This window comes from Haematobia irritans, chromosome 2 (assembly GCF_050003625.1).
Source record: "Haematobia irritans isolate KBUSLIRL chromosome 2, ASM5000362v1, whole genome shotgun sequence".
NCBI lineage: Eukaryota > Metazoa > Arthropoda > Insecta > Diptera > Muscidae > Haematobia > Haematobia irritans.
Genome location: NC_134398.1, coordinates 3,420,157 through 3,435,973, shown reverse-complemented (window position 1 = coordinate 3,435,973; position 15,817 = coordinate 3,420,157). Strand labels below are relative to the sequence as shown.

The window sequence follows — 15,817 nt, the reverse complement described above, 5'->3', positions numbered from 1 at the left end:
ACATGGGATCGTTTTGTATTTTTATTGATTTGTGAAAAAGAGAAAACATATGGACTAATTTGTTTCATGATTTTAAATCGTTGATGTTAATACGAGTAATTCTGAAGCGGATAATTCTGCCGCCATTGCTTTTTATATTAATATATACAACTAAACAATTCCGCAACCAGGCAAAAAGCCAACCAAACAGCTAAGTAAACATCATCAGCTAGCTAAGTAAATTGTGATTACCTTTTCAAAAAAGTATATTCCCTCACGTATCCAGCATTTGTAGGATTCATTAAAACCAATAGAAATATTTAGATTGCAAAAAAATATTATTTATTATAGCCATCAATTGTATGTGAAATTTTATATAAAATTTTAAATAATTTCACAAAAAAATCCTTTAAATATCTCACACACGACTCTTTGGCCAAAAATACAATATGTTCGGTATACACATTTTATATAAATAAGAGCGCTAATAAAACTTTGTATATTTTCCACAACATATATAAATAAATTACCTTTTTCTATTTTGGAAAATATTATTGAAATCTAAATAAAAACATGTATTTGAATGCTATATACAATTACTATCTAAAAATATCAGCAATTGACTAAAATCAATATAAATATTTCAGATTAAATTAAGAAAATCGTTTAGAAAATAAGGATAATATGTGGGACCTATATCCGTATTTGATCTCATATGTCTGCTATTTTCGACATTTAGAAGTATTAATTTGTTTCAAATTTTTGTACTATGGACCTGAAGCGTAATAATGTGATTAAAAAGCAGCAGCACATCAAAGTGAATACAAAGTTTTTTTGTATTGCACCATAAATCGTTATAATGATACTTGTAGCGTTGCAAATGTCAATACAAAGTGCAGCAACACCCGAAATGATTTAACAAATGAAGACTCGGATTCAACAAAATTCACGCTATGGGGGCACTCAAATGGCGAAAGATCTGGAATGCCTAAGACGCATGATCTTACATATGGCAAGAATTTCCCATCAACAAGAAATAATTCATAATTCCTAAGCTCCCAAATTTAACGTATTTACCAATCCCTGCGGTTTTGTGCATGTACAAGGCGCCGTTCATGCTATCCGTTTACTCGTATGATAGTGCCCACGTTAAACTTTTCGGGACATATCGCATATGTTGGCCACACCATAATTTGCGTTCGACAATATAATCGATACTGCATCTTATTAATGTCATTGATTACATGTTTATCGATTTTTTACTTATCGCTGACAATTCTTAGCGTTTGATCACACAGTAAGATTTTCTACAAGCAAAGACATTTCATACGGATAAACTGATATAATATAAGTTAAGTTATGGATCGCTTTCATTGAGTCTAGCCTCAAAAAATGTGACTTATTATCAGGATCTGGGAATGGGAGCCATCGTGATGCAATGATCAGCATATCCGCTTTGCATACAAAGGGTAATGGATCCAATCCCAGTTTCGACCAACCACCAAACAGTTCTTCAGCGGTGTATTATCCTCTCAGTACTGTGCCTTTATTATTTAGCCTTATTTCACAGCTCTTCTAAGTTGTTTTATTGCAATGCTAAACGCCGTTCAGGCACAGAAAAAATATCTCCAACATTTTTCCAATTAAAATTTTAGTTGAATTTACAAAAAAAAATATTCAATTAACACTTTAATTGATTCAAGAAATTTTTTAATTGAAACAAAATTTAATTATCAATTAATTGTATCAATTAATTTTTTATACCCTCCACCATAGGATGGGGGTATATTAACTTTGTCATTCCGTTTGTGACACATCGAAATATTGCTCTAAGACCCCATAAAGTATATATTCTGGGTCGTGGTAAATTCTGAGTCGATCTGAGCATGTCCGTCCGTCCGTCCGTCTGTTGAAATCACGCCAACTTCCGAACGAAACAAGCTATCGACTTAAAACTTGGCACAAGTAGTGGTTATTGATGTAGGTCGGATGGTATTGCAAATGGGCCATATCGGTCCACTTTTACGTATAGCCCCCATATAAACGGACCCCCAAATTTGGCTTGCGATTGCTCTAAGAGAAGCAAATTTCATCCGATCCGGCTTGAAATTTGGTACATGGTGTTAGTATATGGTCACTAAAAACTATGCAAAAATTGGTCCATATCGCTCCACTTTTGCGTATAGCCCCCATATAAACGGACCCCAAAATTTAGCTTGCGATTGCTCTAAGAGAAGCAATTTTCATCCGATCCAGCTGAAATTTGGTACATGGTGTTAGTATATGGTCTATAACAACCATGCAAAAATTGGTCCACATCGGTCCATAAGTATATATAGCCCCCATATAAACCGATCCCCCGATTTGGTTTGCGGAGCCTCTTAGAGGAGCAAAATTCATTCGATCCGGTTGAAATTTGGTACATGTTATTCGTATATGGTCTCTAACAACCATGCAAAAATTGGTCCACATCGGTCCATAAGTATATATAGCCCCCATATAAACCGATCCCCAGTACAATCCTTAAGTACAATCCTTGGAACTTTCTGAATCTTCAGATGGCGCTCGACGAAATAGGGATATGTTTATATACATATGAGTTCTACGAACAAGCAAAACACCCGGTGAACATACTCAGAAGAAGGCAAATACTGACCCATCGTCTGGAAAGGTAATGTCCACTGTTTTCAAGAGCCGAATTCGTAATTTCTATTGGAATAGTAAAACGTACACAAGGCTGATTATGCATTGAATTGAAAAAAAAAAATATGTCCAAACACTTCTTCCATGAGCGACCCTAGTACACTGATTTCCCGATTTTTCTCTTTGATAATCTATTTTTTTTTTTGGGAGTCATCAAAGCAATACTGAATAGGGTTCCTATTAATCCATATAGGCTTGCCTCACTATTTTACTTCTGAAACATTGAGGTTCGTACAATGCACTTAATTTTTCTGGAATGTTTATACCTATTTTTGATTCTATTGGACGGAAATTTGGACTAGTTCCATATATCCCTAATATAGACCAATGTCCCGATTAAATTCCTTCATCAGCTGAAAAATAATATGGATGAATTAAGAATGTGATATTCAATTAGCTCTAAAACTTGGTAGGAGTTATACCATAGGAGCTATACTAAATTCCTTTTTGTACATACCCAGTACAGTGTGTTACAGTGAAACCTCTTAAAGGTGGATACCCACGGTTGCCCCAATTTTGTCCACTTTTGAGAGGTGACCAGATATGAGAGGTTAATTTTAATGTATTATAATATAGCAAACGTCCCCAGACTACTGTCCATGTTTGGGAGGTATCCGGTTTTAAGAGTGTCCAAGTTTGAGAGGGTTCACTGTAATTCTTGACGAGTAGGCTAATCTTGAATTTAAATGTGGCTTTTATTAAAAGCAAATCAGTTTTTAGATTTTAATCTTTCTAATCCAGTTATATATATATATATATATATATATATATATATATATATATATATATATATATATATATATATATATATATATATATATATATATATATATATATATATATATATATATATATATATATATATATATATATATATATATATATATATATATATATATATATATATATATATATATATATATATATATATATATATATATATATATATATATATATATATTTTTTTTTTTCAATAATGGATGTATGAGATTAAGCCGATTCGATCGTTCTTACTAGCTCGGTATTCCAAGCTTCAGAATCTCATAATACTTTATGTAAATTCAAGGCACTCAATATTACCTTATTCGATCACTTCAAGTTGAGTTTAGTCACCTTTTAATTAAATTTAAAAAAAAAGAAACTATAAAATATTGTAATTTATTCATAAATATATATTTTTTTATTAATTTGTAAGAGCCAGATCTTTTCAATATCGTTTAATTATCCTAAGGTAAATTACAAATTTTGGAGACTAGTACAATTTTGTCTATACTCAGGTAGATAGTTATGCTATATGCATTTAATATATTAATAATAATAATAATAATAACAATTTTATAATATGTATAGGTAATAGTATAAAACTTATACTGATAATTGATACTATACTAGTAATTTTGTTTGACTTTTACGGATATCCCTTCCTCGTATCCATATTTATCATCATACTTTTCTTTTTTTGTTTTAGCTTTCGTTGCAATAAAATTGCCTTTTGGATCGCTTCAGAAAATGCTTGCCAGCTATTTTGTCTTCTTTGGACCGTAAATTCGTTTAACAGAAATTTTTGAAAATAACCGTCTTTGTGTAGTATAACAGTTTTCCAAACCCACACAATCACACACACTTAGAAAATGTTTGTTATACCTCATCCGTATAATGTCATAATTGACCTTTGTGTCAGGGCCAAGTTTCCCTTTTCTCCAGGAAATGGGATTTGTTTTGTTTTTATTTTTAATTGGAGTCTCTCGTTTTCTCTCTCTCTCGCATTTTGGTAGCTTACACCATAGCCGAGAGTTCACTGTGGCGCCACATCCATTACCACTAAACTTTCGATTTCCCTATCGAAATTATCATCACAGGTAGCCAACCATTCTAGGACCCGATTGCGAATAGCATTCTGATCGACGGGGGTATGGTCCAGACCATAAGTGGACAACATGCGACGCAAGCGAGATTTATTGTCATCCTCTTGAGATTTCCTACCCTCACCCTTTTGATTGAGATAAATACAGGAATCTTGATCTGGATTGGGAGAGATCAGTGTGGCTGATTTCGAATTGGCCAAACGGCATTCCACCCAACGATCTTTCATGTACTTGGTGACCTCTGTAACCTTACAACGGTCTTCGGGATCGTGGGACAAATATTTGCGGAAGCATCTCATAAGACGTGGAGAGAATCTACGGAAATTGTCGGGAATTTTAGTTGTCTTTCTCTGTTCGTATTTCATGAAGCTACTGTAATTGGGATCCTTTGCCCAATTGGCCGCATTCCATGGGGGATTGCCGGTCAGTATGTGATACAAAAGTATTCCAAACTGCCACGAATCACTACAGGGCAGACAATGGAATCTCTCATTCTTCACTATCTCCAATATCTCGGGTGGCACAAAACTGGTCCATGTGTGTTTTACCTTATGTACCAATGTCCCCTTTTTGGTAGTGGCTCCAAAATCACACAGCTTCACCCGGGTAAAATCTGGTGTAAAGACCAAAACATTTTCCAATTTTAAGTCACGATGGACTAAATTCTTGGAGTGCATAAACCCCAAGGCGGAGCTCAACTGTTCACTTATCGTTTTGGCAGCATTCTCATGTAAACCATTTGGACTGAGATTCGAAGCCAAGTCCCCATAGGGAGCATGTTCCATGGCAAAGACATAATAGTCCTTGGTTTGGAAGGCTACATTATAGGCACTGAGTATGTTACGCTGATGGGAGAGTTCATAATTGAAATGGAACTCCTTTTGGAATTCCTGAATGGTGGTCAACTCGGCATGGACCGCTTTTAACACCACTTTTGTCTGGGTGGGTCGGTGTAGGGTAAGCAATATTTTGGCAAAACATCCCTCAGCCAAAACCTTTTCAACATTGTACTGGTCATTGAAAGTCATCAAGGGCAAATCAATGTCACGGATAATATGTATAAGTCCACTGTCATCCTTGTCGGGTTTACGATAGATGCTGCTACGACGACTTACACTAGCATTTGAATTTGGAACCTCTAGCTTCATGCTAGTACTGGTTGGAGTCAATGGTGAATTGCAGCGATTGTTATTGGTACAGGTGCTGCTATTGTTGTTGCTGTTACGTGAATTAGTACTGCCGCCATCACCAGGTCGTGATCTTCTCAAACGGAATGAAAATGAGCGTTTCTCTAAAATGAGAGAGAGAGAGAGAGAGAAAATAGCAAGGAAGGGTAATTAGTGAAATTTGTTGTCCAAAAGTAAATTAAAACTATATTTATATGTTTTCTACGTAAAATACAATGGAACATACAATTATATATTTTATTAATTAATTTTGAATAATTTATTCAGGATGAAATGGGCATATGCCGATTACCTTGGAAGTTTATCGGCGCGTTAAATAATCTATGATGGCAATTTAAAACAAATCCTTCAATTCATACCATAAATCGGTTGTTTGAAAAGATATATGATGAATTAGCTGTATTAGGGATATCTTTGAATTTTATTAAATAAAATTATTAAATTATTATTAATGATTTCATTCGGTGTCTTCATTTGTGTTTAACCGAAATTATGTAGTGCTCATCGGCGTCTTTAAAACCTGTTCTTCCATTTCAAAAAAATTTTCCACCATGATCATTAGGAGATGGCCAGCCAAAATATTAAAAAGAAATTTTCATCATAAAAAAATATGGTCGCTACTGAAAAAACTGCCATAAATTCTGTTTGATTGTTTCAGGGGATATATGAATGTTTCTGCTGACGTATGACATTATCCAACTCTCTATTCCCAGAACATCTTATCCTATCACCAGGTGGGGATAGGGTAAAATGTTCAGTTGGAAGTGCGTATATATTAAGCATCAATCTTCGTGATGTGTCATTTTTTTCACAAATGTTACTTAAAAAGTGGAATATACTAGAAATTAATCTAGCTAGTCGCGCTAGCGTTAACATGTATATATTGGAAAATATAAAACAAAAGCAGATAATGAATAGTTTCCAAAGAAAGTGTTGGCGTTGTTAGCTATTTTAGCAAAATTTACCATTTATATAAATAATGATGACTTTTCAAATGACTTTCTTGAATTAAAATAAAATTTGGGATTTTTGAAAAAATCTTTATAAATAATTGTAACAACATAAAAGAAAAATTTTGTTGTTCTCTAAATAAATATTACATTTTAATCGATCTTCTTGGAATATATATTGAATATTTTGAAACATTTTCAATATTCCCTATTTATGAATTATGGCAACATTTAAGATATGCAGATGCTTCCCAGAATTCGCACACGATTATTAATTTTTTATGCATGACAATTGAAAAGAATTCAAAATTCGTATATTCAGGCATTGTCTAAATGACTTTTCTAGGTTTTTTTTTATAAATTATTATTTTTTATAAAAATTATTTTTATAAATCATCCTGATTTGAAACAAAAAAAACATTTCGCTTAACAAAATATTAAATGTGATTTTATACAATTGCTGCTTTTTGTTATTGTCTATTTTGCGAATTGCAAATAATCATACGTACCCGTGGCTACATATGTTTGGTTCACCTTAGCGTATGAATGATACTCATACGCCACCCTATTTTCCAATGAACAAATTAATCAATTTTTAATGAAATGTTGTCGTTTTTAAAACTAGAAATTTTGAATTTATTTTGAGAGAAAACTTGCGATGTATTATTCATAAAATATCACAATGAACTGAATAGTCTAAGTGAGCCTGAATCTTAATCGGGCTGCCACTTTAACCTTACCTATTATTCATAAAAAAATGGCTAAATATTACTGCGACTAAAGCGGAACAAATATCACAACAAATAGAGGTTTTAAATAAATTGTTGTAGACTTTTTCAATTGGCTATCATGCGATATTTTTTAACAAAAAGAAGATGTTTTTGTTGAATGCTTCTAAAACACCGTAAAAAATTAATCCATTTTTAATTAAATATTGTTTGTTTTTATTTAATATCACCCATTTTGAATTTAATTTGCGTTGAATGATTCTAATACACCATAAAAAAATTAATCCATTTTTAATTAAATGTTATTTTTTGTACCACCCCTTTTGAATTTAATTTGCCGCAAATATGGCGATCTATTATTTAAAAAAAATATATATGACAAAATATTACTGCGACTAAAGCGACCCACATATGATAACAAATCGGTTTTTTTTAATAAATTGCAGTAGACTTTATTCGACATTTTCTAACAAAAAAGATGACTTTTTGTTTACCCTTTCCAAAGAAATAAAAAAAATCATTTATTAGCCAAAAAGCGAGCGCTGTACAATTAAAAAAAGTCAATGATTTATGGAAAATGCCACAAATAAGCATAAAAAGCACAACCAATTGAAACTTTTTATGAGCAACTGCAAAAGGGGTTAGGGATGGGCTCTCAAACAAAAATCAAAAGAACACACCTCAACTCATCATACCGCATCATCGAATGGTCACATCACATCTCTATATTATTAATGTGGTGGCAATAAACACTAATGAAGGAAGGAAATTTAAAAAAAGTGGCCAGTTTTCATCCAAAAGTGTTATTTTCGATGAAAACTGAAAAGATAACAAAAGACGCCATAATGTCTGACTGTGCGTCAATGCGTTGAACAAACACCCACATACAAATGGACAGACATGGTCAATAATAAACGGTGGGGTATGAAGAGGGAACGAGACACCGGCCTCTGTATATTTGCTGGTTATTATTCCGACCGTCTTGGTGTTTTTTTGAACTGACCATGAAACAAAAAAAAATTGCCATATGTCTACGGGTATACACGTTTGGCTTGAAAACACAAACGTTATAACCACTATACTACTCTGCTGGGGGCATGTAGCGCTACCTTCAGAAATCCTACCCCATATACCATACACTGATAGACGTATATCGAGGAAATAAGGGACTTCTTGGAATTGGGAATATTAATAAAAAAGCAAGACACTAAATAATATACGAGTATGTTTTTATAGGATTGTATATTTCCTATATCTATATATTTCTGTCAATTGGCTTCTATGACAATCAGTTTTATTCTTGTATTGTCAATTTGTTGCTTTTATGTGTGACCGATTTAAAGATTAAATCAAATGATGTCAGAGGATAAAACTAAATTTCGATATATACGAGAGGATTGGGGATCTATGTTAAAGAGAAAATACCTCGGAATATTCAAACAATTTTGAAACATTTTTAAAATTCTTTGCACAAGTCAATTTGATATGCATATAGTGCCACAAACTACGGCAAATAAAAATAATTCAATATTCATATATTTTGGCACTGTTTAAATAACTTTTTCCAGGTTTTCGTTTTTATAAATTATGGTTAGGTTAGGTGGCAGCCCGATGTATCAGACTCACTTAGACTATGCAGTCCATTGTGATACCTAATTTGAGCAAAATGCAATTTAGCATAAGAAATTATTAAAATTAATTTTATAAAATTACAATTTAGTGTTATTGACTATCAAAAATTCAAAATAATCATACGCACTAGAGGTGTGCACGTGACACGAAATTGTCGTGATTCACGAAAATTTTCGTGATTCGTGCGTGAGTCGTGAGTCACGCTCATGACAACAGCGTGAGTGTGCGTGAGCGTGATTAACAAACCAAAATGTTGTGCGTGAGCGTGAGTCACGAAAATAATATCTTCGTGAGTGTGCGTGAGTAACGAATTACACTCTCGAAAATATTCCTGCTCACCAACATAAAACGCTTAAGAGTTAAATTCAATTACAATTTTAGTGACACCTGGGATGTTAAGAGTTTAATAACACTCTCGATTTTAATAATGCTCATGTTTTCAGACACTTCGGTAAGGTAAATTAATCATAAAATTATTCGTGAGTCACGATATTTTTCGTGAGTCACGGTATTTTTCGTAAGTCACGACGTTTTCTTGCGTGAATGTGCGTGAGTACAAATTTTCTTTTCGTGAGTGTGCGTGAGCGTGAGTCCTACCAAAAAATATCGTGCGTGAGTGTGCGTGAGTATGATTTTTCAGTCGTGAGTGTGCGTGAGCGTGAGTAAACTATTACTCACGTGCACACCTCTAATACGCACCCCTATGCATGTTTTGTTTACCTTAGCATATGAATAGTACTCATACGCCACCCCATTTGCCAATGAACAAATTGATCCATTTTTAATTAAATGTTTTATTTGTTGTCTTTAATACCACCCATTTTGAATTTAATTTTCCTTTTCCGGGATGACAGACATATCCCAACTATAGTTTTAAAATTACTTAGCTAACCTGGCCCTAACTGTGTTTCGTGAAAATGCGGTCTATACAAGGTTCTAACAAATTACAGAAAAATTTGCCAAAAGTGGTTAAATACATCAGTAATAGCATAAATATTCTTCAATCTTATTAAAATCATAATAATATGCTTCATAAAAAATTACCTTTCAATTATTAAAATTTATTAAACATTCCCCCTCCCCCAAATTTTTATATGGCAAGAGCCTCTTTGAATTTACAAACAGAACAAAAGAAATGCAATTGTGAAAATTATTCTTCATCATATTAAAGCAATACAACCTCCATAACCTCATCTCTCTCCCCTCAATAATAACCTCTCTGCTGAGAATTGGCCGTCCTCCACCCTGTCCTTTTACAGCATGCATCTTTGCGTTCGCTGTGTCAGATCTGTGGCACGTTGTATCTTTTCTATTTTAAATTAAGCGACTTTGGGGGCATTGCTGACGTCAATGGCTAATAGCCATTACTGGTGAGATGGCCAGACGAACAGAATGAAAATGTGCAAAAAAAAAATCAAATACAAATAAAAAAGTGATCAAAATTACCTCTTTTATTTCCCCCAACCCGCATATACGTAGCAATTTTACGATACATTTAAGAAATTAATTTTATATTCCAAATGTTGAGGGGGAATAAATGAAAATTGTTTTCCATAGGACAAATACAACTGAAATATGGTTGACCAGATAGGATACCCCAGCAAAAAAAGAGTGTCTTTTCGATTTCTACAAGTAATTAGGAATTTTGGAAGGTTTTTGTTGACAAAGTATATTGGTATTTTCTAAACACTCTATTAATCTAATGAAGCTGCCATGGTGCTGTTCAAAGATCAAAGAAATCAAAAAAGATGCAACTCAATCCAGCCAACACAACCTAGAGGAGTTAACTACATAGGTTAGGTCAGGTTAGGTGGCAGCCCGATGTATCAGTCCATTGTGATGAACTTTTCTCTTATCACTGAGTGCTGTCCGATTCCATGTTAAACTCAATGACAAGGGACCTCCTTTTTATAGCCGAGTCCGAACGGTGTTTCACTTAGAGAAGCTTTGAAACACTCAGAAATGTCACCAGCATTCAGTAACAGGTTGGCTGATAAGTCCCCGGTCTGACACATACACTGAAAAAAAAAAGCATACTCGGTTCCAAAGATTTTGTCTTTACTTTAAAAAATTTGGTATTGATTCCGAGCCAAAGAAGCGGAGAATACAAGTAAGGATACTTTTAAGACACAATTCTCTTTTAAATTTAGGTTTTGTGTGCTTGCTTCTAGGAAGCAAATTTTAATTTTTCGCTTTCTCAACTTTTTTTCTTCATATGATATCAATGTCCTTCAAAAACGAGTTAACGGCAACTTTATTTTCCAAATTAGGACTCGACTTCCAGTAGAAATTATGCTATGTTTGAAGTAAAAACTTCTTTAAAATAAAGTTTTGAAAAACATGTCCTTTATTTGAACGATTTTTTGCTTTGTAGTCAAGATGCAAAAAGACAACAAATTTAAAGACAATTTCATTAAATTTAAAGAACGTTTCTGAATTATTAAAGTCAAGTTGACCTTAGCTTATAAAATTTTTCTTTCAGGTTAAGATACCCATTTTTAAGTCAAATCACTTAATTATAAGGACAATACGACTTCATTGAAAAGTTTATCGACTTTTAGACAAAGGAAATAACTTTATTTTAGAGAAATGCGTCTTCTATGCTAAGCAAAATTTGTAGTCGTATTTTAAAGACATGAAATCTTTGACCTCACTACAATATTTTTTTCAGTGTAGATGGCGTCGCTAGTATTAAAAATTATATAGTACCAACCTTCAAATGATTCGTGTCAAAATTTGACGTCTGTAAGTCAATTAGTTTGTGAGATAGAGCGTCTTTTGTGAAGCAACTTTTGTTATTGTGAAAAAAATGGAAAAAAAGGAATTTCGTGTTTTGATAAAATACAGTTTTCTGAAGGGGAAAAATACGGTGGAAGCAAAAACTTGGCTTGATAATGAGTTTCCGGACTCTGCCCCAGGGATATCAACAATAATTGATTGGTATGCAAAATTCAAGCATGGTGAAATGAGCACGGAGGACGGTGAACGCAGTGGATGCCCGAAAAAGGTGGTTACCGAAAAAAACATCAAAAAAAATCCACAAAATGATTTTGAATGACCGTAAAATGAAGTTGATCGAGATAGCAGAGACCTTAAAGATATCAAAGGAATGTGTTGGTCATATCATTCATCAATATTTGGATATGCGGAAGCTCTGTGCAAAATGGGTGCCGCGCGAGCTCACATTTGACCAAAAACAACAACGTGTTGATGATTCTGAGCGGTGTTTGCAGCTGTTAACTCTTAATACACCCGAGTTTTTCCGTCGATATGTGACAATGGATGAAACATGGCTCCATCATAACACTCCTGAGTCCAATCGACAGCCGGCTGAGTGGACAGCGACCGGTGAACCGTCTCCGAAGCGTGGAAAGACTCAAAAGTGTGCTGGCAAAGTAATGGCCTCTGTTTTTTGGGATGCGCATGGAATAATTTTTATCGATTATCTTGAGAAGGGAAAAACCATCAACAGTGACTATTATATGGCGTTATTATGAAGAAGAAAAAGTGTTGTTCCACCAAGACAACGGGCCGTGCCACAAGTCATTGAGAACGATGGCAAAAATTCATGAATTGGGCTTCAAATTGCTTCCCCACCCACCGTATTCTCCAGATCTGGCCCCCAGCGACTTTTTCTTGTTCTCAGACCTCAAAAGGATGCTCGCAGGGAAAATTTTTTACTCAATGAAGAGGTGATCGCAGAAACTGAGTACTACCAAAATGGTATCAAAAAATTGGAAGGTCGTTATAATCGTTGTATCGCTATTGAAGGGAACTATGTTGAATAATAAAAACGAATTTTGACAAAAAAAATGTGTTTTTCTTTGTTAGACCGGGGACTAATCAGCCAACCTGTCACACAAAAAAAGCAATCAACATATTGTCGATGTAGTGAATAGCAAAACGATTGATTTGGATCTCGTATAATATACTATGGACATTGTAGATGGTACCATAATTTTTCTTTGGTAAATAAACAAATGATCACTAATAGGATTTTCTCATAAAAATATATTACATCTTTTGAACAGCAATCACAATTCGGTTGAACAAATTAACGAAACAAATGTTATATATCATAAATATCAGAAAATCCTATTGCAAAAATATATTTAGAAAAATACCCACTACCCAAGTGGTATTAGATCATAACAATCACCCAACGCTACTTTGTGATAAAATTATAATAATGTGGATCTACATGAAAAATTACCTTCCAGAAAATTTGGTCCTAGACTGTATATTTGTCTACTAACCGAATCATATGTCCATTTATTTAGTGCTGATGTTGGGAAACTAAAACAAAGAAAACTGATTTGTGACAAATATGTATCCCAGGATTTCTACAAATGTAACCAGCGTCGGCAGAAATGTTTAATCAAAAACCACTAGATTTTCGCCAAAAATCTACAAAAACGCTAAACATATTTTGTACCAAAAGTCATGGCGGGTTTGTAAATGCTTCAATAGACAAACATGTCGAAAATAAAAAAAGGCTAAACCGCTAAAAAGTTTATGAAATACATTTTTCCGCTAAAAGACAAAAAAAACAGATCTAGCAGGAAAAACCCCAAATTGACAACGCTACATAATACCCTCGTTTACGAGTATAACAATTGTTAGTTATATTTTTAATAGTTTTTTGTGGAGAAAACAACTATGGTTTCACTTTTTGATTTTCATAAACAAATCATTATATACACGCACAGAAAAACCATGTTTGGACATGGTTGCCGCATCCATTTTATGCTTATCTACAGCATGTAATTGCCGCGAAAACCATGTATTTTGTCTTTGTAAAAATAGTTTTCGAGCGGAGAAAAATGTATGGTGGCAATAAGCATTTGAATGGTTCTCAAATACCGCAAACATGTTCTATCATTTAAATGATAGAATTTGAGACCATTAAATGGTGGGGAAAATCATGTACCTGACCATTCAATTTTTTTACTTTTTTACAGGGAAAAAAGTATTTTTATAGGTTAACTATAGACATGTCTAGAACCATTACATGGCCATAAAGACCATTTACATTTTTTTCGTGACCATTTAATTTTTTAACTTGTTTGCAGCGAAAAGAATTTTATAAAAACATTGAGCAGGTACACACGATTTTCATTTTGCGCGTCAGTCGTGTGTTGATTGTTTCTTGAAATGGACGGAGAATACGGATTTACTGGGTTTTGTGTTAATTTATTTATTCAGAAGTGGCACGTGGTTTTATGTGAACACAAAAAAGGAAAGTGTAATTGAAAAAATGTACCTGTTTTTGTTCTGCATTTTGCTATATGGTATAATTTATTTTTATTTGCAGTTACATGATGCCTGCATTTTTAAATTTGGTGGGCACGAAGTAAATATGGAATGATTACTTATTGTTGAAATTGAAGCAAAATAGAGTGTGTAAAAATATGTGATGGTTGCTTGCACGACATTATAAATACAAATAAACAATGAATTAGTTTATAAATAAATAAAAACAAACAAATAAAGTTAATTTTGTGTTTTCTTTTCTCAAGTGGCGTCCTTTTTTCGACGATGAAAAAAGTTTTTTCATAAAGATCAAAACATTTTAGGTTGTGACCATGTTCTTTTAACTAAGAGAAAAACATTTTTAATGAATACCATAACATTTTAAATCGTGACCATTGTCTTTTCATTCAAACAAAATTCTTTTTATCAATATAATAACATTTTAGATGAGGACAATTACATTTTTCTTAGAACCATGTTCACTGAGCCAACATGGTTGCAGGTTAAAATGTTACATAGTCGCCGCAAAAATAGCTCCTATCATATTATTTTGCTCTTCGAATATGATTGTGACAATCATGTTTCTTCTCTGCGTGTAAGTGTCACGATACTTGTCCCTTCACATATATATACAGATGTTCAAGAATTCTTTTTATCACAAGTAACAAGTACGATGTTTTTTTTTCTTTTAATACAAATACCTCACAGATTAGTGGGTGTGTATATGAAATGCAATGTAATAAACTAATGTTAACTCTCTCTCTCTCTCTCTCTCTTCCTCTATATCATACTCTCAACATCGTTAAGGCCTCTTATAACAAGGATGATTGACTTGATTATTCTCATAGAATGTCATTCAATTGTGAGAGCTTTGTTAATTTCTGAGAGAATTCACACACATCACTTGCATAAAGGGCTTTAGAAAGGTTAGAATATTTCAAGCACTCACAATAGGATGGGAAGGTTAAGATGAAAATACACACAAAAAATTAATGCGATACCAAATTTTTGGCCATAAAAACAATTCTTTTGTTAAAGTTATTGAAGGGAAATCAAGGCTAAGTTTATTATAAATATTTTCGTGAGAAGATTGTGAAAGGACTTTTACTTAAAAATATTCCCACCGTAATATGAGGCATAGAGACTATCTGCAAAGAACTGCCTCATCTTGTTCACCCTCATTCCCAAAAATATTGATAAACTCCACAATGCATTCATATAAGTTTATATATGTATTTTTTTTTTTATTTTATGAAAAATTTCATATCCATTCACTAAAATATAAATCTCACGATACATGCCCAGGGTATGAAAGTAATTTTTAAAAATCTAAGTCAAGGCAATTCATAAGAATAAGATTATTTTCTCTAAGAGATGAATAATCACTCTGCGGGGTTTCAATTCGTTTTGGTAATAGAATCACATGAGAAATTCATTTTGGAAAATTAATAAATCTACGTTAGGCGGTATGGTATATTTTAATATTCACTGCAAGGATCATCTTACCCATTCTTTCAAAA

At 33.2% G+C, this 15,817-nt stretch overlaps 2 protein-coding genes across 3 annotated transcripts in view; both read right to left on the bottom strand.

Annotated features, from left to right (window-relative positions):
• Positions 1–3,833: 3,833 nt before the first annotated feature.
• Positions 3,834–15,817, bottom strand: part of meng (serine/threonine-protein kinase meng-po) — a 33,964-nt gene continuing 21,980 nt past the window's right edge. Inside the window, exon 2 of the mRNA XM_075293138.1 lies at positions 3,834–5,838. Coding sequence (XP_075149253.1) covers positions 4,478–5,838 — 1,361 coding nt within the window. The 3' untranslated portion in view covers positions 3,834–4,477. The remainder of the gene's footprint in view (positions 5,839–15,817) is intronic.
• The window catches only part of TTLL3B (Tubulin tyrosine ligase-like 3B), a 50,112-nt gene continuing 39,999 nt past the window's right edge, over positions 5,705–15,817 (bottom strand). Inside the window, exon 5 of one of the 2 annotated variants that reach the window (XR_012718647.1) lies at positions 5,705–5,838. The gene's annotated coding sequence lies outside the window, so the exon portion shown is untranslated. The remainder of the gene's footprint in view (positions 5,839–15,817) is intronic. The other variant, XM_075293136.1, reaches the window with a different exon arrangement.